The sequence below is a fragment of the Cryptotermes secundus genome, unplaced genomic scaffold (genome assembly GCF_002891405.2).
Source record: "Cryptotermes secundus unplaced genomic scaffold, Csec_1.0 scaffold801, whole genome shotgun sequence".
NCBI classification, from domain to species: Eukaryota; Metazoa; Arthropoda; class Insecta; order Blattodea; family Kalotermitidae; genus Cryptotermes; species Cryptotermes secundus.
This window is the reverse complement of record NW_019725851.1, coordinates 50,713-78,337: the sequence shown is the minus strand read 5'-3', so window position 1 is coordinate 78,337 and position 27,625 is coordinate 50,713. Positions and strand designations below refer to the sequence as shown.

Genomic DNA, 27,625 nt, shown 5'->3' with positions numbered 1-27,625 from the left:
AAGATCAGTATCATATTTGCCTGGATGAAAGAGTAGTCTTTTTTTGCTCCTTCAAGAATTACAAAAACTAGGGAGCATGATCACGAATTTGAATGGCTCAGAGTATATATATTAGATGTTTCTAATGAATTTTAAGCTTTTAGCATGTTCAGAGCACAATTCACACTACTGTGCTATTACAGTGGCAACCAAGAAAGCAAGAAAGAAATATATTTCAAGGTCAGTAACCATGACCTGCCATGAGATTGCCTGAAGTTAAAAATAAAAGTGGTAATTCACCTATTGTACAGTATCATGGGATTCTGTGATAACTCAAGTGACCCTCAGGATTAAAAATGGCAGGTGATGCAAAGGACTATTAGTATGCAAGGAAATAAGTGTCAGAGAGTATCAGGCATTGCAGTCATGAGTCATACTTTATAACTATGGTGATTAAACATGCAGAACAAACGCCTGTGAAGTAACAGGAAAACACAGTGTTTCCAGAGGTGAACATACAAAAATGGAAACAATAAAAACAGAAAATATTCCACTTCTGCATGAAAACTGTCATTTGTATGGATTCAGTAACAATGGAATGTGAGATTTATGCAATATCATTATTCAACTTGATGCTGAAATTTGAGTCCATCTCAAGGTAGTGTGTACAAATGATGTGAAGGAACAGGTTTCCTCTACAGTGAAGGCTTTCACCATCATATTTCAAGGCCATGCCAATTAACTGCCAGCATACTTCAATAATACACATAATTCTATCATCAATGAATGGCACAAGCACACAATCTGTTTTCATAAATCTGGCAGTTAAAAGATGTCATTGGTGTAACGGAGAGAGAGTGGGCAGGCAACACAAAATTACCACATGTGACAATTGATTGAAAAACCATACCCTACGTGCAGCTACCCATGGGACTAGTGTCAGCCTAGCGTCAAACTAAGCAATGGATGACTAAAGTTGTCTGGAACAGGAGACGAGAGTACTATTGAGACAACAATGAATGCTTGGGCTGGACACCTTTAAGTATCATTTAACACTGTACATCAGATCCAAGTGCATAATTCTTTTAATGATCACTTAAAACAACTGTATGCCAAATGGCTCTTGGCAGACAACCATGTTCTGACAAGACCATGACAATAAAGAAGCCAAGTGTAGAACTGACGTGCCAGTGGACCTCTCCATAAGCAACAGTCAAAGGATTTAAAAGGTGCTGCACATCTAATTCAGTACATGGCAGGGAGGATAGGAAGAAGGGTGGGATATTGGCAGCGAACACGATAGTGTGGGCAATGAATGACAGACAGAAAGTTGGAATGCAGCTGAGTCAGGTGACAGGAATGGTAAACAGAGGGAAACTAATGAAGTGACTTCAAGATCAAAACTAATTTGGTGTTATGAACAACATATTATCTAACATTTATTTTCTTTCATATGTTTGTGGTGGGAGAATAAAATCAATTCATAAATTACTTTTTCTGTGCAGACGTGTTTCCTAGTATGAGGTCATCTTGCATTTGGAACCATCTTCCATTTGGGTAAATATGGTATCTCATTTTGGTGCACTGTGAAGTTGCTAGTGGTATAAATTATTACAGTGAAAATCTGGTCTACACTGAAAATTCCCCTTGCTGTCACAATTCTAGAAAGTTTTCCAAATTCTCATCTTGGAACTAGGGAAGTCATTCTGGCATATGCTTACAATGTAAGCTAAGTAAAGTGGCTTTAATAAAAACATTTATCAGGCAGTGACAAGACCTCTAAGTAGATCTCTGCAGTAGCATGCGGATGAATCATCAGAAAGAGGCCATCCATTTGCCAGCATCCCACACAAAGAACTGCTGGTAATGAGGCCACAAACAAGGTAATGAACCTCTCTGCATATAAAAACTAACAAGCACTGATACAGTCATAGCCTACTAATTCCAAAATCATCATTTCAACTCCTGGACCTTTTAATCAAGAACCTACTGAGAAATATCCTACAGAAAAGGAAGGGTATGCAAACCAAAAACCAATTTTTACAGCTAGAAACAGTACGATCAAAATTCGATGATTTTGTTCTGCATTTCTGGATTGGGAAAGGGACAAACTGCCAGACAGATATGAGACACTAACTCATTCATGTAAAGAGTGCTTAACAAGTTATAAACAGTGGAACTTAAAACAAGAAGACTATACATCAATAAGTCAACACAATGATCAGCTTAAAATTTTGAAATGTAAGTTTGAATTAATTACTGGAGGTATAGCATTATTACTGGAGACAGGGGAAAGTAAAAGAGAATGGAAGAGAACACGAAAACTTATTATAGAATGTCGAACAAACCTGATTTTTCTACTACAGATAAAGAGCACAGAGGCCATGTCTCAAATTCAGATCTGTCTGATGACAGGAGTGTGTGCTAGTCACAAGACTAACTGCAAAGTCATCAATCACTTATTCCTAATCATCAGAATCTTGTTATTGAAGTTTTAAATAGCAAATGAGTATTCCTCAAAAATCTGTGTATTCTATGTTATTAGTGTTTATTAGAAGTATCAATCAAGTAAATTTTAATTAACTACTTACCTTTCTTTGATTAATCGACTGATTAATCGGTAGAGTGATCTGTTAATAAAAATATATTTTGTCATGAAATATAGCAATTAATTTATTATTACATGAATAATAAACATGCTATTTGAAATTTGAAGCTTTTGAATAAGATAAATTTTAACTCAGAAATATAAATGATCAGTTTATGGCAATAAAGATCAGACATCAGAAAATGCCAAACACATAGATTTATATTTATGACAGTTGATAAAACCAGAAGAAACCTACATTTTAATAAACAGTTATTAGGCCAAATACAATACTTAGGAATACAGACACACATAATGTGTAACATATTACAACATGAGTGTAAGGTTCTACAGCTGGAATCAATCATTCTGTGGTTTACAGTGAAGGTTGACTTAATTTGAACTTGAACATTAAACCCTTAGTTCTAAGGATGACTAAAATGAAGAGTTTAAATGCCAGTTCATTAAATGATAGATCACATAAAATTAAGCAGCAAAAATATATATCCATTAACTGCACCAGGATTGAATATATAGTGTAATGACTAACTGCTGAGGACAGTTTTAAAATACCCTTTACGTTACACCTCAACAGGCATAAAAACTCACCTTGTGAGTATTCTTCAGTTTTGGTGGAGGCATATCACGTATTCTGCGCATGGCTTGCAGTGGCGGTTCATTGAAGAATGGGGGCTCACCATCTACCATCTCTATTACCATAATGCCTGCATAAAAAGAGAAAACCTCTATGTAACAAAATTCAGGGACCCAAATGTCTTGACTTTGTGAACAATCTCCGTAGAAGAGTATTGTCTTCTGGGATATAACACCATGTAGTCCACTGAAAGTCAATCGATGTTTTGGAGGAACACACAGCTCCATCTTCAGGGTCGAAGAATAACCCAAGCAAGACACGAGCATGAAAGCAGGTAGCACTTACATTATTATTTATAACATCAACAACATAAGATATGTAGGACTGGATATCTGTGCAACTGGAAGAACTCTTTGTTCATTATACTGTCTTCTTACGTCATGTATGAGAAAATAATCTCTCTGATCATGCACAGTGTCCACCAAGCAGTCATGTCACAAAACTACCCTTTGCTAAGCATACCATGAAGGCACACAAAAGTAGAACAAAATAAATACCTTGTTTGTTTAGTAAATGTAACAATTTTTTATTCTTGCATTGTTACCTAAAGACCAGATATCCACTTCGGGGCCATATGGCAGACGGGAGATAACTTCTGGTGACATCCAATATGGTGTTCCCACCAATGACTTCCTTTTGGGCAACTCCTGTGATACTTGAGCACAGAAACCAAAATCTGATAATTTTACCTGCAACAAATCCCCATTAACACTGAGACACGTTTTTTATATAAAATGTGCAAATGGCAGAGTGGGGGGGGAAAAAAATGCTTCAGACCATGGAAAACAAAGTTTGTGCATCTCTAATGTGTCATGTTAGTTGCTACCTCAGATACCACCAAAAGAGAAAAGGGCATGCTTCTGTATGTGTATGAAGCAAAGAACAAAATAAAGAATGTACCCTATTTTAGACCACTGTGATAGTTCATATAAACTTAAGAGAAAAATACAATGCAATTTTTTATCCTTACAGATGTAAACCTTTGATGGTTACATAGTTATGACACCATCTCATTCAACATGGAATCATTTTTTTTTTTAATTTTAAGTAGTATATTAAGCTAGTACAAGTCATAAATCCAGAAATTACAAGTCAGATTAAGATAATAATGCATCCCTGTACAGAGTATTTGCAAAATGACTACTATTTAATTCATCAAAAATTAAAGGCATGCAAATTTCCTTACTAATGTATATTTCTGTGCTGCTGCAAGGTAGATACTTTTTACTTCAACTTTTAAGATCACTTCAAAATTTCAGTATGATGTGAGGTTTTCATGACCACCTTCCTATTTAACCAAGCCAATTTCTCATCATAAACATTTCAACTCTGAAGTTGGAGACAAAATGTTGGTATCCATGCAGAAGACTAAACAGTATCGCAGTCCAGAAGGCCACAATCTGTACTGGATCATTATCCAGGATTCGTATGGAAAGGTTCCAACATTTGCCATAACTAACATCCCACCCCTTTTAATAATCTGCAATAATTATCTAAACAAAAATCTGCATGGTGTAAAATTAAATATATTTACTACAAATTATAACAATAACATAAAAGTGAAAGGGGCACGCAGTAGTGTAGTTGGTTGAGGCACTATGGTGCAAGCTGGAAGGTTGCGGGTTCGATTCCAGATGAGGTCACTGAATTTTTCAATCTACCTAATCCTTCCAGCCGCAATACGGCCCTGGGGTCAACTCAGCCTCTAACAGAAATGCATACTAGGAATCTTCCTGGGGGGTAAAGGGTGGCTGGTGTGTAAGGCTTACTGCCATCTGTGAGCTGACTGTCTACAGAAAATGTGAGAACCTCGACAACTCACATCCCTATGGGCCTTCGTAGCCTGCTATAGGGATAGCTTTGCCTTTACCTTTTACAACTTCCCTACTACAGAGCCCACAATGATTTCATAGAGCTAAATGTAAAAATACTGGCCCCAGTACAGGACAAAATTTCAGAATGAACTCTGATGCTGAAGACACTAGAAAAAACAATCTCCCTTTACATTTGGAAAATTACAGCATGAAGTGTAGTGATGACATTATATGGCTTGTACCAGAAGTAACATACCCTGCCGTCAGCTGCCAGCAATATTGAATCACTCTTAATGTCCCTGTGTATGACGCCTTGTGAGTGGAGATATGCCAGCGCCTTAAGACACTGCTTGCAGACTGTAGCAATTTGTTCCTCATCCATCCTGGCATGTGTAACAATATCTGTGAGTGCTCCGCCCTCTAGGAACTCCATTACCACCCACAGCTCATCTTGCACTAGGAAACTGTCATACATCTCAACAATATTTGGGTGATGATAATCCCGCATGATCACCACCTGAAAAATAGACAGAGAATATCATGACAACATTTGACTTAACTGATTAATTTATTCAAGTGTAAGCTAATCTTTTTCTTCTTTAACTTTTCTCAATTAACCTCTACTTCTTGTGTTGAGAAAGCCTGATCTCTAAATGTTAGTGGCATATGTAGGAAACTTAGAGCAGTTACAGGAGGGGAAGCTGTCACAAAAATAATCCTTACTGCCAGCGGGACTTCGTGTTAAGTGCCTTACTGTATTCTGTATATGTGAGCAATATAGTGTGGTACAATCAAGGAGCCTGTAGCATTTTCAGCATCTTATATTAACTTAGCAATAATCACTGCTAAATTAGCAACAATAAACAGTAATTTGATAATGTGGCACAATGGAAAAACATAACACTTAAGCAAGCAGGTTCAAAATTATGATTATAAATGAGACCAGAAAGAAGAGAAATCATGTTTTCTCACGGTTCTTCATAACCTCAATCCAATGTGTTAAATTATAGTGTGAAAAGTAGTATTTGCATATTTTACACACAATTTTCAGACATGAAGTTTTTGGTTATAAGATGTGTAAATTAAGCAAATAAATTTGATAGTGTCCTTGAAATACTCGTACAATCCAGACATTTAAAATTCATTACTGATTCAAACTATGTTCAATTTTCCAGACAATATTTTGATGTTTTCACGGTCACTATGTTTATGGAGTACAGGTACAAAAACACTATTTGCTGCATTCTCACAAGTCTCACACACATTCCTCTCACAATCCTCTGCCTGTGCACTTGTAAGAATAATGTGCCAACTTCATTTATCTAGAATAACAGATGTAACACATGGAAAGTTTAAATCAGACTAATTCTTAATATACGTACACGTTACAGATTGTTCCAAATGCCATGATTGGAGAACATGCACCTTTCTGACATTACACATGTAAGAAGTAGTTGTTGAAACAACCACTACACTTAACTGTAAAATGCATGCTATGGCAGTGGCACATAAATAGCATAAAAATCCACAACTTTCTAATTCTCCTATGTAATTAAATTAACCAATTTCAGTTATCACACTCATAATGAAATTAATTCTCCTTGTCACAGGATCCGTATCACCTGTTATTCCCGTGCCTATGCAGTTACACTGGTAGCACAAGTCTCTTCTCATTATGTTCAGCGCACAGTGACCAACTCAGATTGTGGAACGAATTTCAACAATATGTATTCATGAAGAAAAGGAACATTTGTTTTCGCTTTGGTTCAGTATATACCGTATTATCCCCTTTTCAACATGGTAAACAATGTCAATAAAGTTAATCAATATCACCATCCTATTTTGTTTAGTTTCAAAACTTCACACAGATGTATTATTTCAAGCTTCATGTTCATGTCTAAGTTCTCCCCTTTCATTTCCATAATTATAGTTTTTCAAAATATTGCAGCTGGAACCAGCCAAAATGAGTATCTGTATGATGGGGACAAACTCTAAAATATACAACTGCACAGTTTAACTCTGTGACATCACTGCCCAACCTAGGTCACTGGAAGCACTGGGGAAGGGTAAACCTGTGTGACAAGGTGGGGAAAATGCTGCATGGTGCCTCTGCATGCCAGAGCTTAACTAGCCAAGCAACACAGTGCATAATGAAAGAACCTGCTGGACTGAAGAGATTGTCATGTGATGTACATTTCTCAGCAGTTAAAACTTGGAGGGGATAACCTACTCAGCTAGGTTCTGGAATACAATGTTTCTCCTAGACATGGGTAGAAAAGAAAGTTTGCATTAACTGATATTTATGGACTGCTAGACATAACAATTTCAGAAGCAAAACTACAGGTACAGTTTGTGTAAAAACGTTATGGGATAATAGTGGCAGGTAGTTAGGAATCATTCATTATGATGGTACCAGAAAAGACTCTACCATTTATGATGCTATCATGAAGTCCTTGCTACAAGCCGTAAGTGATTATTGTGACTTCACCACACTGTGTTACATAATTTAAGAAATATTTCATACCAAGTGTTGAACAGTCCTGTAAAAGAATGACTGAATATTAATTAACACCACACACAGGATCCTTCTCAAAAAGCTGTTAGTCACTCAGCTTACCACAGAAGTCCTTGCCATTTAAGGGACCTAAAGGTTTATTACCATGTTCACAAGAGTCCATATTGTATTGTATTGTATCCTAAGAGAGCTGACTCCAGGTCACACTCTCATATCCTGTTTCTTTAAGACTCATTTTAAAATTATCCTCTCATTTATGCCAAGGTCTCTCAAATGATATTTTCCCTTCAGGTTTTCTGACTTTATTAATCTCAGTTAATTAGTAACAATCTGTATATAGTTATCTACCTCTGGACTCTGGCCCAAGATCCTAGCTTTCCTGTTCCTTACTGAATATAAAGAATTACACTCATAGACACAATTTTTATTATCACCATGATTTATTTAAACCGTCTTGCAGTGCATACACTCATCTATCTCCTTCTCTCACTCGCACTACATGTTTCGGCATAAAAATGCCATCTTCAGGTGCTTACTCAATCCACGCCAAACTAGTTCATTGCATGCCCTGTCCTCACATTAAAATAACTAAAATATATATCTATCATATACATTGACAAATGTCAAACGTTAAAAATATTAAAATTGTTCAGGATTCCTCATCGCTACGTCGCACCTCACTACGCCAGCCACACCCATCCTCCTCTGTTGGAGCACTCCTTCACTATCGTGTGTGTGTTGTGCTTTTGTTGTGTCTTGCTCCTGTGACTGCGTGTGTTATACTGTTGGGCCTGCTGGGTATTATCACTATTGTGACATACTAACAATAATGACACTTCTTTTCAAGTGTATCATATGTGATAATTATCATTTTGTTAAGTAATGTGGATGGTACTGACGATTACAAAAACATCAAAGCAGGAGATAATTAAAAATAAAGCCAGCTGAGGAAATTAAAAGACTAATTACCCCATTGGTATACTTCAATAGCTATACAATGTCTGATCACTGGCTTCAGATACTATGACAGCTGCAAAATGTAAATAGCTTAATTAAAAACAACAGACTAGTTCACCTATATGGAAGCTCTGTGATTAATTTATGCACTTGTTCTGAATCATCATTCTTTGTAGGTATATTTAACAGATAAACTCAAACACTGTGAATATTACACCACTGGGCCAACCTAAAAATCTAGAACAATTTTTTTTTCCCTTGGCACTACAGCCCCAGTGGGCCTAGGCCTACCTCCATGAACTTCTCCGTTCACCTCGGCTTTTCTAGATCTTACACATTCGGTATGACTCCTTGGGCGGGTGATCAGCTTGTCGCAAGGCCTCTACCTGTATACAAACACAGAAAAACGCACACACACAAACTAAACATCCATGCCCTGAGTGGGATTCGAACCCACGATTCCGGCTTCCGAGCGAGCGAAGACAGTGCATGCCTTAGACCACTCGGCTACCATGACCGGCAGAACAATTTAATGATCAAAATTAATTTATACAAAGGAAGTGACTGGCATCATACCTCATTAAATAACAGTTCCCGCCGCTGCTGTTTACGCAAGTCCATCTTCTTGACTGCAACTTGTCTCCCTGTAGTGCGATCAACAGCAATACACACAGTACCTGTTGAACCTTCTCCTATTTTCATAAATTGTTCTAGATTCTCACGTGGGTCACCTGGGCTGACTACCATTTGCAGAGCAGCACGAAACTGCAACAGAAATTAATCTTGTGACTAAATGCTATGGTGAAGTGCTTAACTAATCAAGCACTATGCCGTGAAGATGTATGTGAGAGTGGATGTATAGACCCATGTATTCTTGACCTCGGCACTAGCTGGAGGTAAGTGGTCAGCTGGGTGGGTCCCAGAACCGTTCTGGATGATGTGGAGAGGAGAAAAATCTTGCCCCTACCACAACTCCAAATCCAGCCCCTCAGCCATCCAGTCCATTCCCATAACTAAATGATACTGAAACAACATGTCTATACTAAGTAGCTCCATGCAGCAGAGACCTATTTCTGGTGATAGCTGCTCTCCTCATGAAAACATTCTCCACCTTTTGTGTAATCATAAGGTTCATTTGTGTTCACAAGAGTCTGCCGCCAGATCCTGTCCTGAGTCACATGAATTCTGTCCACATCTACAAAACCTGTTTCTTTATCAGTCATTTCAATCCACTGCTAAAATGAAACCCCACCACTGGACACAACACTGATTTTGTTCCGTCCATCTCCCATCCTCACAACCTACCTTCCTGAGTTCTATTATTAGAGTTATTCTCCAATCTCCTTCTTCATTTGCCTAGTGAACAATTTTCCAAGAGGTTTCCCCATCAAAATTCTGTATGCATCCATGATCTCCCCCATCATCATCATCATCATCATCATCATCGTCGTATCTTGAGTATGATTACTGATGTGGAGGAGGGACAAATTTCAGTTCCCCCAAGCACTCACACCACCACTGGGACTATTGTGTATCCCTGATTTCACTAAGACTTTTAACCCTTCAACCCTGTAGTCCGTACATGGCATACCAGCGGTTTCTGTCACATGTTGCTGTAGTCTATACCTGGCATGAGTAATGCAGTGGTAAGGTTCAGCTCATATGTTGAACTGTTTCTTTTCACGTAAGGCAATTCCTTTGGTATGATATTAAACAGAAAATTGCAGACTATCATTTTATATGTTTTTTGCCCCACTTTGAACTTTCCGCAGCAGTTGTAATACATTTTAATTCTTTGAAAAAGTTTTCTACTTCACCAGTTGGTATGCTTATTATGGTACAAACCTATCTCCACCTTGGGGAATTCTTATGAACTAAATATGATAGATCGATATTGTGTGCTGTCCTTCATGCTAATAGAATGAAAAGTCAATTCTCTTTAGGCATATTCTGACCAGTGCTGCTTCTAGATTGGAATCTGTAACCAAGAGAAAACACGTGGAGAATCTACAACTTTGAGATGTGATGCTGACTCTAAGAAGTGCGTTATGACTGCTAAGTAGCAAATGATAAACAGTTCTCTACATGAATGATACTATTGTAATTCCCCTTTGTTCTATAAATATGTATCATGCAGTTTGGTTTTTGCAGCCAAGGCCAGCTGCGAGCAGCAAAGTGGCCAGCTGTGTTGTGTCACGACGACTGGAGAACATATTTACTTCAAAGCGAATCAGAACAAAGTTTGATCAGATTCAGAATATGACACTGAAAATGGATGTCTGTGCTTTACTCAGTTCTGTGGTAAATGACAGAATCGAGAAAAGAACAAACATCCATTGGGAGCATATGCAAAAACTATAAGGGACAAAAGGAAAATTTCTGAATGTGATGATAATATACAGGAATAACAGAGGGGAAAAAAACTGATCAATTGTCAATCAAAATTCACTGTGAAATATGCTAATGATGTAGAATGCAAAGTGCTGGGTTGACATTTGTCAGACAAAACAGTGCCCTGTCTAAGAGAAAGAAATTTTATAAGCAAGCTTCCACCAACTGTGAAGAAATCAAGACCAAAGAAATGATGTATTGGGTGTCAAAACTGTCTACTGGTGTGACGTGGGGCTCTGCATGCAATGTTCTCATGACTAACACACTCAGCTGAATTTCTAAGGTAATATGATACTATTATTCCTAATATTTATAGGCTTACTGCACCAAAAAAATACTTCTAAAGCAGTGTGGATAATACATGGATTCCATATACTTTTCTGAAAGTGGTGTGTAAATTAGAAAAACAAAACTCCAGTTTTTCCTAATTTATTACACTTTAAGTGAAATGTTACATTTACCATTTTAAATCTTTAAATATCCTGTCCCAAGGAATGAGTAGGAATTAAATGTCTGGCATCACTGAAGGGTTAAGAAGAGCGCTGTCCTCAGTGCTAGAGCCAGAACCTTCTTGCCTCAGGCCCTACTGTGCAGAATCCAAGAACTTCATTCTATGTTCAGCCAGAGATGGCCACTGACAAAATATGTGGTAAGAGAATTTCTCCTCCTGTCCACATTCCCTGCATATAGTGTTATGCAAGAGGACCATAACATATCTGTACCATTTCAATACATAGTAGACAGTAAACAAGACTGTTCTGTTATAAGCCAGTGGGTCCCTAGACAGTTTTCTGAAGGTCCTTCAATGAAGACCTGCAGTTGCCCCATATCTGGTGTGGCAAGTCAATTTAGAGTGCTTCTCTGATAGCCACTCTTTAATTTTGAATATACAAACACACAGTGAAATATGAACTGCTGATCTGGGACCAAGGATACACTGCTCAATCCTTTCCCAGCCGATATGTCTGCATCCTCATTGTCAAGAATACATTCTTTTTTTTTTGTCTCAAGGCCAGCGCGTAAGGCTGACAATCTTACTGCCATCTGTGACTGCCTAGATAAAGTGGAACTCTCAACATCTCACAATCCTATAGGCCTTCACAGCCTGTTACAGGGATAGCTTAACCTTTTCTTGTTTTCAGACACTTGCGATTCATGGTTTTCCCCCTTACATGTGTCACACCCATACAAAACAACGGCAAAATTACTTTACTCACCTTTACCTACATATCTTAGTGTTCAATGTTAGGGGCACAAGAGGAATAACAGGAGGTCAATATAATACAATGTATTACTCATGTTTTCACTTATTCATACTTCTTCCCTAGACTATTCAAGACAATACGCAACATGTGAAACATACTTGCTCATGTGTGAGTCGTTGCTGCTCATGGTGTTGCTTGCTTGCCACTGCCTGACTGGCTGCTGCAGTGGCAGAGGCTACAGATGTTGTCGGCTTAATGTTCACATTCTGATTCTGATCTGGCAAATGGTGGGTCACAGCACGGGGATGGTCCCCTCCTATCCCTGGCACAGGCTGCAAAACAATAGTTACATCAGAAGGCTCTTGTTTCACCTTCTTTCAGAGCTGAATTAAAAAGCAAAATAGGACAGTGACAAACCATTAATGGGTTTGGATATATGCAAGTACACACATTTATTGGGAATAAAACATAAAAGAACTTGCAAATTCTGGAACACACCATTACACTACAGTACACTTAGTCAAGTACAAGGAAACACATGAAATGAGAGTTAAACTAAGGTGAACAAAATAAATAATTTTCACCACTTTAAGAAATCACACTTTTATTAACACCACCACTCTATGATGGGAAATAATAATGTTTTAATTATCACCATGAGAAAATCATTAATTCCAAAATATTGTTCTATATAGCAGATAGCCCATTTCCTGAGCTTGCTGAACAGTCAAATTTTTCCATGTCAAGTGGACAGATGGAGCGAAGAGCTGGGGCAGAAGTAAAATTGCAATGTCTCTTGAGAAAGTGGAGGCTCGCACTGTGATACAGTTCCTGCATTTGCAAGGGAAGTCTGCCAGGGAGATTCATGACCAGATGAACTCTGTGTATCAGGAAGGTGTACAGTGGTCAGGTGAAAGAGGTGCTTCCATTGTGAACAAACAAGTCTCAAAGATGAACCCCGAAGTGGAAGACCATCTCTCACTGAGGAACTGGGAATTGTGGCACAGGTGGAAGCTTTGATTCTATCTGATAGGTGCATAACTATCAAAGCTATTGTTCATGAGATCCGCATTAGCCATGGGTAGGTTTTCAACATCATCCATGATGAGTTACACATGACAAAGGTTGCTATGCATTGGGTGCCATGATTGTTGACACCAGTTCAACAGAAACAGATGGATGTGGCAAAGAAACTTTGCAATTGTGTCAAGATGAAAAGGTGGAATTTTTCAACTGCCTGATCATGATAGATGAATGTTGGGACTATCATTATGACCCTGAAACAATGGAAATGAGCAAGCAGTGGAAACATGCAGACTCGCTGCCACCAAAGAAGGCCAAATCCCAGCTGTCATCAGGAAAGGTGATGTTGAGCGTGTTCTGGAATCAGTGGGGGGTCATCATGATCCACTATGCACAAAAGGGCGTCACCAATACTGGCGAGTAATACCAGAACCTTCTGAGAAAATTACAGGATGAAATCAATAAAAAGTGATACGGAATGCTGGGAAAAGATGTGCGACTTCTTCCTGACAACGCACTGGCTCATGCTGCTCATGCTACGACACTTGATGCCAGTTTGGGGTATGAAATTCTCCACCATCCACCAGACCTGGCACCAAGTGACTTCTTCCTCTTTCCATGGCTAAAGAAGTCACTTAGTGGTAAGCGATTCAAAGATTATAATGATGTCATTTCTGTAGTGGAGAGTTTCCTAAACAGTCAAAATGAGACCGTCTATGATCAAGGTATCCTGCATGCAGCTAATGCATGGTTAGGGAAAATGCGTGGCCTTGCAGGGGGCATATGTAGAGAAGGGCTAACTCACATACAATTTCTTGCAGCTGTGTCTCTGTTTCTTCTGGATGATAATTAAAATTTTATGACTTCCCCACGTACTTCACATACACAATTCTTGTATATGCTCTTACAATTACTCTCTACACCAACCATTTTCAGTCTTTTTCATCTTGATTCACAACAGCAATTCTGTAAAAAAAAGTTGTGCTGCCATATTAGACACAAAAATTCTCTTTATACAAGTAGTATATTTCTACAATTATGTCCACTTTAGCATTACATTAATCATTACTGAGTCCTTATTTCCAATACCTCATATTTAAATTAAGCCATGACTGCTTCTTTCTACATCCTTTCCGATTCATTTTCCACAATCAACCATTCACAGTGATATAGTCTGAGCCGCCAGTTGTGCAGCTACTCAAGAACTTCCCAGCATTTTATGGAACCTGAAGGTTCATTACCGCGTTCACAAGAGACCTCCACTGGTCCCTATCACGTGCCAGATCAATTCAATCCATGCCATCCAATCCTATCTCTCTAAGATCCATTTTAATACTGTCCACCCACTTACGCCTTGGTCTTCCCTGTGGTCTCTTTCCTTCTGGCTTTCCCACCAATATCCTATACGCATTCCTCGTCTCCCCCATTCGTGCTACATGACCTGCCCACCTCATCCTCCTTTACTTGATCATTCTAATTATACTTGGAGAAGAATACAAGCTATGAAGCTATTCATTATGCAGTTTTCTCCAACCTCCTGTCACTTCACCTCTCTTTGGTCCAAATATTCTCCTCAACACCCTGTTCTTAAATACCCTCAGTCCATGTTCCTCCCTTAATGTCAGAGACCAAGTTTCACACACATACAGAATCACAGGCAAAATTATAGTTTTGTATATTCTACAAAGTGGATAATTTTCAGTCCAGTGTGACATACAAGTTTACAACTCTTCAGTCTTCATAATATAATGAACATAAAAGAGGAATTCCAAATATATTACTACAACAAACACAATAAATTGGTAGATGAACAGAAACAAATAAGGGAAACAAACAATCAAAACAACATGTTTGACTTTATTATACATCACTTGAACACACCCTCTTCAACGTCATAAACACAGGAAGAATATAATACGAGACACAGCACTATTCAAAACGGTACAAACGACACAGCTCGCACATAAACTACAAGACTAATAATAACGTAAGGCCTAACTAGACACTTTAATAAACCTATAAGCACTATATATAACTATATAAGATAGAATAAAATAAAAAATTAATATATTTACAGAACATACAATCAAGAGAAATAAACCACATCTCCCACCATCAGGAGGAAAACAACATGACCCAATGTTGGCTCACGATATTTTAACATAATAACTAATTTTTTACACACAAAAGAAAATTTTAATACAATTTTAAATATACTGGGAGGCTACTGGATGGAAAAGTGAACATCATATGGCGTGCAGTGGAAAATCCCAATCAGAATACCCAGCAAATACGCTTAAAAGAAACAGCATCATACGTAAATCTACACTTCAAGAAGTGTCATCGTGAATGCCTAAGACAAACATCAAAACTAACTGTGATAATAACAAAATTTATATAGTGAGCATTATTCATAGCTTAATTGCATATTATTAAAACATTTTACATGACAGTGTTTCCTGATCGTAGTGGTACACCTCTGAGGATGATTCTTTTGAATCGAAACATGTACAGTGAATAAACACTGAAGTGTTGTAAACTTGTATGTCACACTAGACTGAAAATTATCCACTTTGTAATTAAAAGTGTGACGGACCAGAATGACACAAATCAAATTTGTATATTCTAATTTCCATTTTTGGACAGCAGACATGAAGACAAAAGATTCTGGACTGAATGGTAGTAAGCATTACCCGAGTTCAATCTCCCCTTAATTTCCTCCTGAATCAGGTTTTGACTTGTTATCATTGTTCCCAAATATCTGAAGTGTGCCATATCTTCAAAACATCTGTTTCCTATCTTTATGTCATGATTTTGCCCTGCATTTTGTTGATGCGACAGCAACATATACTTAGTTTTCTCTGAGTTTACTTCTAGACCAACCTCCTTACTTGTGTCAATTAAAATGTGTGTGTTATTCTTTATGGTATCTATATTATCACCCAATAGATTTACATCATCAGCATAGACCAATAACTATGATGTGTCTCATTTAATTTTAGTTCCACCTGGTTTTCCTGGACCTTCGTAATGGCATATTCTAAAGCAAAGTTGAAAAGGAGTGGCGATAAAGCATCTCCGTGTCTTAGACCATTCTGGATAGGGAAATTATCAGACAAATATCTACCTACATGGACTTTGCTATATGTTTTGGTTCAAACACATTTTAATCAGCCTAACCAGTTTCATGGTACCCCAAACTCTTATCAGAATACTGTAAAATACTTCCCTCCTAACTGAATATAAACCAGATACTCTTTAATCTTTAATCTTTGATCCTCCTGATTCTAATGTGAATTGGCCAACAAATTTATAGAACCGTGTATCTTACATACATAATCTGTAATATTTAATGCTTCATTCTAATCTGTTATAATTGAAAGAAATGGTAAGATAGGAAGGTACAGACATTGAAATGCTCACCTTGGTGATACTGTGTGAAACTGGATGCACAAGTTGAGATATCGGGCGTTGCAGCTGTGCAGGCTGTGCACTTGGACCTGCAGAGCTGGGCGCAGGTGTTGTCTGAAGATGAGGTCTCACACTTGGATATGCTGGTCCCATACTATATGGGCCTGGACCTTCCGAGCCCGGTGGACCAAGGTTGTTGTGAGGCATCTGTAATACGAAATACGTATAGAGAATTCTCACCATAGCTATTTCTTATTTTACTACTGAAACTGTATCATGAACACCAACAGTTGTATTTAACATGTTTGATACCAGCAAAGCCCAGCCTTTTTTAAATGTCAGAGTACATTTAATGTGTTCAGCACCCAGCAAATTGCTGGAACACTTTAATTGTAAACTATAATTATAGTTTACAATTACAGATTGTTTACAGTTACAGATTCCTGTGAATTATAATTCACAGGAATCTGAAACTTTGCACATACCTGTACCTTCTAGATATGTTTTAGTACACTCTGAGAGTGTGGTACTTAGTATCATATGTTGTGGTATGCTCTAAGAGTGTGATACTCGGTGTCACATTTCCTTGGATGCAGGAGACCACCACATCTTCAATAATACCACCTAGTTTCACTAATCTTTCTGTTTTTTAAAACACATCTCCTTGCAGGACTAGTGCCAGTCCTGACTGTTTGAAATTTCAGTAAAACATGGTCTTGTCTCTTGTCATCTAGCTAAAATGAAGTGTCTCTTGTGGGGGCTCTTTTTCGCAGCAGTATGTCTGGGGGTTTCAGGGATGACGTTGATGTAGGAGATGGAGATTCTATGCTTGCAGGTTATGGAGGAACACTGCATAATTTTCTTTCATTTTCCAGAAGGTAGATACAGGACACAATTTTCATGGAATCTGGTCATCCAATCCTTACTTCTTGATATGACTTTACAAACAGCCAGAAGGAATTAAACAATATGCACTGCAGTGGACAGAAAAAACTTCCTTTGGCCACACATCAGTTTTCCCCATAAAAGGACAAAGGGCCAAAAACTGGTCTGCATCCACCCCATGCATCAGTGTACTGTAATCAGCCATACATTCTGGTTTCGTGATGCGTGAAAGCCTGAGTAAGAAAATACAGCCATTGCTGGGTAATGGTTTGCTAAATGCGTTCCAGATGAAACTCATAGTACCAAACATGCACCTCTGTGATGATTCACTAAGCAGAATTGGTTACCATGGGAATTACAGTGGTTTCTGTTACAATGAAGTTATGGAAACACAGTAACAGAACGGTAAAACAAGGTGATGTCTAGGTGGTCCTCCCAAAGCTACGAGGGTAAGTCAGAACAGACCAGAACACATACATATCTAAAGTAACCAATACGTGCGACAATATGCTACCTGCCAAATTTATCTCACGCTTCAACCACCTCTGCAAACTGCACCATAGATACCCCAGTTATCAATTTTTGTCCCTGCATGAGAAAAAAAGACCTTCCTGTCCCTCCAAAATATCATTTCACCTTTCTTCAGTGTCTTCTGATGATCTCTGAACTCATGTGGTAGACCCCTTTTTGCCCACTTGTTCTCACTACTCCTGTACTTGGTTCATGCCATTGTTTTGCCATGTGGACACTTTTGTAATACCTTGTGTATCCCTGTTGAAGATATGGGTTTGGAAGCTCAAAAACAGCATCCCAAAGGGTCATACCACTGGCAATATATATCAACAGTTTACAAATACAGCCTGATACTGACTTGCACCCCATTCACACCATAATTCCATACTTTGTAATTTCTGATGCAGTAGCATGGTTGGTTGAGGCACTATGCTACAAGCTGGAAGGTTGTGGGTTCAATTCTTGATGAGGTCACGGGATTTTTCAATTGACCTAATTCTTCCTGCCGCACTGTGGCCCTGGGGTCAACTCAGCCTCCAACAGAAATGAGTACCAGGAATCTTCGTGGGGGCAAAGCGCAGCCGGTGCATAAGGCTGGCAATCTCACCACCATCTGTGAGCTGACTGTCTAGAAAGTGTGGAACCCTTGAAGTCTCACAAACCCCACATTATCTAGACAATCAGCTCTAAGATGGCAGTAATGTTGTCAGCCTTTCGCGCCAGCTACGCTTTACTCCCCAGGAAAATTATTTAATTAATTCCTGGTACTCAGTTCTGTTAGAGGCTGAGTCAACCCCAGGGCCATAGTGCGGCTGGAAGGATTAGGTCAATTGAAAAAAATCAAATGACTTCATCGGGACTTGAACCCTTGACCTTCCGGCTTGTAGCATAGTGCCTCAACCAACTATGCTACCGCATGCCCTGATAAAAGAAACATACACATAAATATTCTATATAAGTCTAGTTCCTTACCTGTGGAGGCAGATTGCCATTGACTATGTGATTCTGGTGGTAAGGAGGCAGACCTCTGTAATCAGGAATGTCCTGCCCTGGTGGACCCATGGACGCCCTCACTTCATGGCTCTGATTCCAGTCAGCTGGAGACCCATCTCGAAGACCTGTCTTTACCTGAGAACCACATAGTATTATTCATTAAACACTCCTGGTTCATTAAAAAATGGAAGAGGAGCTCTACAGCCCAAGTATCTTCATCAAAGCTAGTAAGTGCACTTCATACATTTTCCTTTCAACACTTTGTGTGTCTTTAAACAAGGAATTAAAACAACATTTACAAACATTAAAAACACAGTAAAATAAATGTGAAAATCCTCTCTGCAAATAAATCCCAAAACAGTCTACCGATTCATATATAATAAATGGAAACAAAGAATGATATTTTATCTGTGCCTAGATGCTTCTGCAGTCATACTACTGTGGAGACCTCTGGCAGACAAGGGTTGGAACTTGTTATCACCCAACACAACTGGACTGAACAGCTGGATAATGTAACTCACCCAAGTGCTGTCCAAATGGAAAATGAGTTACAAATACGCCAATCAACTAAGGTTAAAAGCACAAATGACTTAACCGTCAAAGTGCAGCATCAGAAACCAACCACTATCTGTTTACATGTATTGTGGATGTACTCATGAAATATGTATTTCATATCATTACTTCATGTAAATAATATAAAAAAGCTGTATGTAAATACAGAGTGGGCCAGAAAAGATGCACTGTTTCCATGTGTCTTCTGCTTGGATCGTATCTTTTCCTTCATGTCTGTTGCCAGGAGGTCTGAGTAATAAGCTGCACTGACTGTTCTGGCATCTGTCGGAAAGTCTACATGGATAACCCCCTGCCAGTCCCAGAAGAACGCTGCCATCACTTTTCTTGCCGAACGGCTCCTCCGCGCTATCTTGGGTTTAGGAGAACTGGTATGCCGCCACTCGCGTAATGACTGCTGAGACTCGGGAATGAAGTAGTGCACCCACGTTTCATCCATGGTCACTATAGACTTCAAAAATGCATCACCTTCGTCTTCAAACTGCTGTAGGAGATGACTGGCAGCTTGCATGCGCACCATTTTGTTCACATCCATCAAAGTGTGTGGTACCCACAGTGCATTCACCTTGCAATAGTGCAGGTGGTATTTCACGATGTCTTCTACATTACAAACACCGATGGACAGCATTGCTCCAAGTTCCTTGATAGTGATGCGGCTATTCTCATGAATAAGTGCGTCTGCACGATCAATGTTTGGCTCGGTGATGGATGTTCGTGGCCGATGATCATGCGCTTCATTCTCCACGCACTGTCTGCCCTCTCTGAAGCACTTACACCACTGAAACACATGGGTCCGTGAGAGACACTCTTCCCCATACTGTTGTTGGAGTCTGTGGTGAATTTCAACGAGGAATTTGATCACGATGCGTTGTTCCATGCTCTGCGGTACCTTCTCTTCGCTCATTACTCTAGCAACTCCCCGACAGGACTGAACAGGTTCTAACCCGAACAGGAAGGAGGGTGAAGGTTGTGGCTTCACTCTCTCAAGGTTGCACAGCTGCTGCACAGTGCGGCTTGTTTACACACAAACCAGTCCCGTCATATTTTAACCACTTTGTATATAAACTGGAATTCAATTTATAACAACTTTTAGATTGATGTGCATGACTTTTCGATCTCCCTGCATAAACCCTAAAATTAAGCGAGATGCACATACTTTCCATTTCTTGATATGCAATTACTGAATCCCTCTCACAGATATTCATTTTTAAAGGTGCCTACTGAAAGCACAATGATCTCTAAAATTTATTGGGGCACAGATCTGGAGTACATCCATAGTGGTGCACCTTACATACACGGCTCCTCATATACCTGAACAAAGAATCAGCAGGATCACAATAATCACGGGATCTTGGATGCCAAACTGTGGAAATATTTAACACACCTTTTCCCTAATTATTTTTCCAATCTTCTGGAATTTTGCCTAAGCATATCATCAGGACAGGAGGCCTTTATTGCATGCTACCAACAGTGCATAATTTATTTTCCAAGTTTTATATTACATCACAATACAGGATGGTGCAGCAAAGCAACACTGTAGTTTTAAACCAGGATATTAGTTGCCATGCGATATGTTTTTCCCACAACCTGCTTCCAAGAGCCAGCCATTAAACAAGACTCCCCCTCAGGCGCAATGATGTCATACTGCAGTAGTGAGGAATCATGTGACTTCTACGTTTCCACAAGTGACATCACACACCCCCCTCACTGAGCCTGTTGCTACGCAGCATAGCAGTAAAAATCTCTTGACAGCATTGCCCAGCAACACCTCTGTGAACATGGCGATTATGCAACAGACGACAAGCTGCATTTTCCACCTGTCTGATTGAGGGTTTATACGATAAACTGCAATTTCTGAGGAGTCAGTTGAACAACTTGGTCAAGAGTTAGTCAGCTATTCGAGTGAGTGCGAGACAGCTGTAGGAGGAAGAAGACCTGAACGTGTGATTAGAAAATTTTGTGTGAGATAATCAGTGATACTGTGCAATAGCTGAGAAGTCAGCCAGTGAAGACTTATTGTGTGATTTCAAGACCTTACATGCGCTATAGTGCAGTGGTATTGGGAGTGTGTAATTCAGTGAGATTTGTATAGCTCCCTTGTTATAAATACATGAAAACTACTGAAGACAGAGTGAAGAGAGTAGCGTGTAGTGAGTGCAAGTTGTGTAAATCAGCAAGAGTGTCATAAGTAATTGTAGTTACGACCTGTAAGTGGTTAATAAACCCAATTACCAATCGGAATGGCGTCTTCAGTAGCCAAACACGCTACAACTGGTGTCAGAATTGGTTACGAAATTAAACACACCACAATTTAGAACAGTTAACTGAATTTACGAGTGCACTATACTGCCGCATTATGGAGATGGAACAAATGATGGAATGAAGGCTGGCAAGAATGGATGCCAACATGAATAAGTGCCATGAGCTAGTGGCTATCATAGTGCGCCTGTGAAAGGAGTGGTGTGTCAGCTGCAAGAACCAGTCTAACAGTAAACTGTATTTGTCCAAGTATCCAGTTTCCTATAAACCTTTTCTATTGGAATTTGGATAGAACCGTTTTAATTAGCCTAAAGAGGTAAACGTAACATCTGTGGACACAGGAAATGGATAAGTTTGAAAACTAATTCCAAATTAAAAAATTTTGAGCTTTCACATGTAAATATTTTGCACATAGAATTACTGGGTTTTTTACTTTTTCCATTGTCTGGTATTCTAGAAAATAGAAAACACAAAGTTTTGGAAACTGGGTCTGTTTCTGTCCTCAGGTGAAGGGGTGAGAAGACATGTACTCAGTTGGGCCCCTTAGAAAGAGCTAATCTCAATCAAGCGACCCAACTGAGTAGGTGCCTTCTCCCCCCTTCACCTGAGGACAGAAACAGATCCGGTTTCTGAAATGTCATGTTTTGTATTCTACAGAATACCGGATGGTCTAAAAACACATGTATATAATACTCTCCACCCATGATGAAAGAACTATGGAATCTAAAAAATAACAAAAGTTGATAGAAAACAGAACAGAATTTAATATGAAATAATAATCGGCCCACAAATTTGTGTCCTATACTGACATTAATTTAAAAATTCCATCTATCTATATTCTAATTCTGAGTTCTCAACTCCACTATTTGTAATTAGGTCGTGGGTTCAAGTCCCGATGAGGTCACTGAATTTTTTCAACTGACCTAATCCTTCCAGCTGCACTATGGTCCTGGGGTCGACTCAGCCTCTAACAGAAGTGAGTACCAGGAATTAATGAAATAATTTTCCTGGGGAGTAAAGCATGGCTGGCGTGTAAGGCTGACAACCTTACCACCATCTTTGAGACAATTGTCTAGATAATGTGGGACCCTTAAAGTCTCACAACCCTATGGGCCTTCAGGGCCTGTTACAGGGATAGCTTTACTTTTACTTTTATTATTTGTAATTAGGATGTAATGAATTTTGTTTTGTGTAAAGCTGTACAAATACTGTACTAGCATACAGAAATATTCTACTCACATATGCAGAATCTCGAGCATCACGGCGGTTATTAGGATACTGATGTGGTGGCACACTCATCACCTCTCCTTCAGGAACAGAGGGTGGAACATTTGCATTGGCTCTGTTGTCCCTTCGTAATCTTGGTGGGCTGGATGATCGTAAAGAGTTGGAACGTGCGACATTGGAAGTTTTGGGAATGCCATTAAGTCTTGGGTCTCCTCTGACTATAGTCTAAACAACAAAAGCAGAAATGTGAAATTATAAATCTTAAATATATAGCCATCTAACACAATTGTTTGATCCACACTCCAGTTAACTTAAGTTACATAATTAACTGACCATCATGGAGCAAGCCTTTCTTGAGAAGCCAATGATCACTCAGCGAGTGAAGGAATGATTTTTTATGGAAGCTGTAGGTTCTTTACTACATTCATGACAGCCCATTACTAGATCCCATCCTAAATGAGTGAATGGAGTCCATAACCTCATATCCTGTCTTTAAAGTCCAATTTAATATTAACATTCCACCTATGTCTAGGTCTAGGAGCCAGGATAGCAACTAGCTATGGGCTGGATGACCAAGATGTCGGATTTTGAGCCCCAGTAGGATCAACAATTTTCTCTTCCCCACATTGTCCAGACTGACTCTGAGGTCCACCCAACCTCCTATCCAATGGGTACTGGGGGCTCTTTCCCCAGGGGTAAAGTGCCCGGGGTGTGAAGCTGACCACTCACTTCCAACTAGTGCTGAGGTAAAAAAATGTGGATCTATACATCCACTTCCCCATATGCCTTAATGGTATAGTGCTTAATTAGTTAAGCGCAGGGACAACTTTACCTTTTCTATGTTTTACCTACACCTAGATCTCCCACGTGGTCTCTTCCCTTTAGATTTTATGGCAAAAATTTGTATTTATCTTCCATCTTCCCCATGCATGTTACATATACCACCCATCCCACACTCTTTGACTGGTTCCTCAAAAATTGGTGGAGTAAAAAGCGCAAATGTGTACCAGCACAATATTACATCTGCTTCAAAAAAAAATATTTCAAATGAAAGTTGTTTACTTCATGAAGATAACAAGGGTTGGGTGGATTCTGGTCAAATCTGATATAAGTAACTGTTATGAGGAGCTGTAGCCCCCACCCAGCCTTAGGATTACCCTGTGTTGCATGCTGGCTGCCTGCAACTGTTTATTCAATAGATTCTTAGCTACCTTACATATCAGAAGGCAGTCTCCTCCACCTAAGGGATGTGTAATGCCTTGAAAGAACTGCATATAATGTTGGTTAGCTCTGTAGTTTCAGGTGCACAGGTAGGGAATAGTGAGGATTCAGGGGAAGATGGCGATACAAAGAGACTGGGAAGTGGATTTCAAAGTTTTCAAAGAAAAATTATCTGAGTCCATCTTTCAACTACATATTTTATAAGCCAAAAATAGTTCAATGTCCAGTAATTTTGCTTCCACTAGAGGATGACAGTATACAAGGGCCACCATGATGACGACTTGAATATAAAATAAAACAGACAAGAGTGTCGAGATTAATTTGCTGTGGTTATACTATACCACTACATGTTTTGATTCTAAAAGATCATCAATGGGTAGATTAGAAATAAATAAATAAATAAGTATAATGTCACCAAACTGCAAGTTGATGTTAAAGTGAATTTCTATAAAATGGGTTCCTTTTTTCAAATTGAGATATGGCTGTAATTTAGTATTAAAACATCAAAATCCTTCAAAACTGAGGACAAGGTTAGGTGTGATTTCATGTATATAATATTGCTGTATTGTGGTGACTGTTATGTGTGGTTTGATGGGTGTGTGCAAATTTCTGTGTGTTTTTATTCAGGAATTTATTTTTGAGCAGTGAGACTGATGTGGTTGGGTCATGGAAGGTGTTGTGGATCTCTTTACTTTTTGTAATGGTTCTCTTGCTTTCTACTGCAGCACCACCTTTTTATCTCTAGTCTACAGAGGTATGTCATAACTACAATTTTGCCTGTGGTTCTATATGGGTGTGAAACACTGTCTCTGACATTAAGGGAGGAACATAGATTCAGTGTGTTTGAAAACAGGGTGCTAAGGACAATATTTGGATGTAAGGCAAAAACTGCATAATGAAGAGCTTCATAACTTGTACTCCTTGCCAAACATAACTAGAATGATCATGTTGTCATAGAAGATGAGATTGGAAGGGCATCTAGCATGAATGGGGGCAAAGAGGAATGCACACAGGATATTGGTGGGAAAGTCAGAAGGAAAGAGACCACAACAAAGACCAGGATACTGGTGGATGAACAATATTAAAATGGATCTAAGGTATGGACTGGATCGATGTGGCTCAGGATAGGGGCCGGTGGAGGACTCTTGAAACCTGGTAATGAACCTTCAGGTTCCAAAAATGCTGAGAAGTTCTTGAGTAGCTCCACAATTGGTGGCTTCTCAAGAAGAGCTCAGCTCCACCAAGTTAGTTAGTTTATACAGAGGTATGTGGCTGTACTAGCAGCTTACTGAAATTATCTGTGGCGTAGGAACATTGTGATTTGTAAGTTGTTAGCCATCTTATGAGGTTTATATATTTGGATATGTGGTCATATCCAAATTGTGCTGTATCTCTGAGTTCACAGGTAATGCATGGATAGTCCTGAGCAAGACATCCAATCCCCAGCTATTATTTTTAGTCTGTGAGGTCCATTTTTGTAGCGTGGCTAAGGTGTGGCTGCTTGCAGTGTCAAGAGGCAACTCTCTTTATCTACTAATACAATCTGTTGTCTGCTTCATCATGTTTATTTAGATTATTTTTACCATACCTTTAAATCCAAAATTTCTGTTGGTGTGATTTCTGATGGATCCACTAATGGTAGTGGGCGATTTGTACTTTTTAGGATTTGATTATTTCCAACAATGCTTGCCCACTGTAGAGGAAGGCCCACATAACGTCCCTCACGTTTATCAAAGCCAGTGTGAACTCGGTGTTCAAAGTTTGTTGGTGGAGAAATCTGTGGCTTCTTCTTTTTCTTTGAAAACATGTCTGGAGTAACTGAAAGCAAGGATTCCACACGATCATGATAACGGCTTTCTTGAATACATGTTGCAAGATTTTCTATTTGTCTAGAACCAATGCTGAAACAAACTACAATAGAATAAATAAATGAATAAGGGACAGACCAATCAGGTCCTTACACTGTGATGTCTACAATCTAAGAGTATTTTGTATCCCTCCTAATTAGCTCCCAAGCACTCCCACACTTTGAATGAACTGCAGTATTTAACTTAACAGGGCATCCAAGCAGTCACCTGGTTCCATAAAATAATATTCCAGGTGAGGAAACCTTACATTAGCTAAGGTCTCACAGTCATATAGAGCATGTGAGGCTGTTTAACTTCTGCCTAGGTACCTCTCACAAGTGGGGTTGTGTCTTACTCCAAATTTGAAAACATGCTTTCAATTAAGAGTGCCCTGTGCACTACTTTAAAACACTGTGATCCTTCACAACTGTTTCTGAATTTGAGACTGGCATATAGTTTTTAATTTCACATATTCTAATTTGTGTATGGTCACTAACATATTATTTAGGGTGGGGTTCATTTATGGTTCTTGGTTGAAATATATACAAATCCAACTTGCCCGGGTAACTGGTCACTATAATGTAAAGTTAAATCCTCTGAAAATGTGTTCAAATGTAAAGATCACAGGGACAGTTTAATCTCTATCAACTTCAAGTGACACTATTACATTAAAATACATTAATCAGCACTATAACATAACGCCTGAGATTCCTTGCTACCTTTAAACTATGTAATTCTGTCAACATGGAATTCAAACATGAATGAAATAGTTGCTTCTTTACTCTTTAGATCCCTTACAAAACGAAAGCTTATTACATAATGCAAACGTTCTCCAGGCCTAAACGTACATCCCCTCAAATAACCTCACATTCTCATAAATTGGTTAAACAGAACACTTTTTCTATTGTCAAAATAAAATGATGATATTTCGAACACCAGGTGTGCACAACTGCTCCAGTTACACAAACCTCGGCACAAGAAAATTAAAACCTGCACATTTCATACATTTAATTAACTAGGCCTAGAAAGATATGACAGTTTGACAGTAGAGTTACAGTACAGTAATATATCAACCCGAGACTTTCCATTATTTTCGTTACTAACAATACATATATACTTATCAACAGAAAATACTCACATACAGGATATTAAACTGTTTTAAAGTAAATAACGGTTTCTGGACAACGCGGTACAGCATAACAATCATGCACCATGTTGCTTCCTTATAGGATTCGCTGACACCTGGTGGCAACCTTCTACATCTTCGGAATTCGATTAAAGATGACGTCATATAGGTGTTGGCCAAGATAACAAAGTAATGCAGATGAGGTGTGTTCATGTTCAAAGGTTGCAGTCGCTTGATATGTAAGCGCTATGCGTAGTTTTCGGCGTAGTCTTCAGATAGAGTCAATCGACTTTTTAGAGCGTTTTAGAGGATCCTCGCTAGCCTCGCTAGCACCTTCAGAACGTTCAGAACCGAAGACCCGAAGACTAAGCCCGAGCAAGCCGAGCTTGAAAGCAGGAGGCGAATGGAGCCACTTGTCGGTTAACTTTTACCGCGCTACACGGCGTT

The 27,625-nt window shown here is 39.0% G+C and overlaps 1 protein-coding gene across 3 annotated transcripts in view; it reads right to left on the bottom strand.

Annotated features, from left to right (window-relative positions):
• Window positions 1-27,288, bottom strand: part of LOC111863788 (serine/threonine-protein kinase PAK mbt) — a 36,323-nt gene extending 9,035 nt beyond the window's left edge. Inside the window, exons 1-11 of one of the 3 annotated variants that reach the window (XM_033751212.1) lie at window positions 27,191-27,288; window positions 25,794-26,023; window positions 22,997-23,209; window positions 18,908-19,063; window positions 16,550-16,744; window positions 12,262-12,435; window positions 9,084-9,272; window positions 5,292-5,552; window positions 3,766-3,910; window positions 3,176-3,291; window positions 2,571-2,609 (exon numbers count right to left, since the gene is read on the bottom strand). In XM_033751212.1, the coding sequence (XP_033607103.1) occupies window positions 2,571-2,609; window positions 3,176-3,291; window positions 3,766-3,910; window positions 5,292-5,552; window positions 9,084-9,272; window positions 12,262-12,435; window positions 16,550-16,744; window positions 18,908-19,063; window positions 22,997-23,209; window positions 25,794-26,012 (1,707 nt within the window). In that variant the 5' untranslated portion in view covers window positions 26,013-26,023; window positions 27,191-27,288. The remainder of the gene's footprint in view (window positions 1-2,570; window positions 2,610-3,175; window positions 3,292-3,765; window positions 3,911-5,291; window positions 5,553-9,083; window positions 9,273-12,261; window positions 12,436-16,549; window positions 16,745-18,907; window positions 19,064-22,996; window positions 23,210-25,793; window positions 26,024-27,190) is intronic. The other 2 variants (XM_033751213.1, XM_023850479.2) reach the window with 2 other exon arrangements.
• Between the last annotated feature and the right edge of the window lie 337 nt (window positions 27,289-27,625).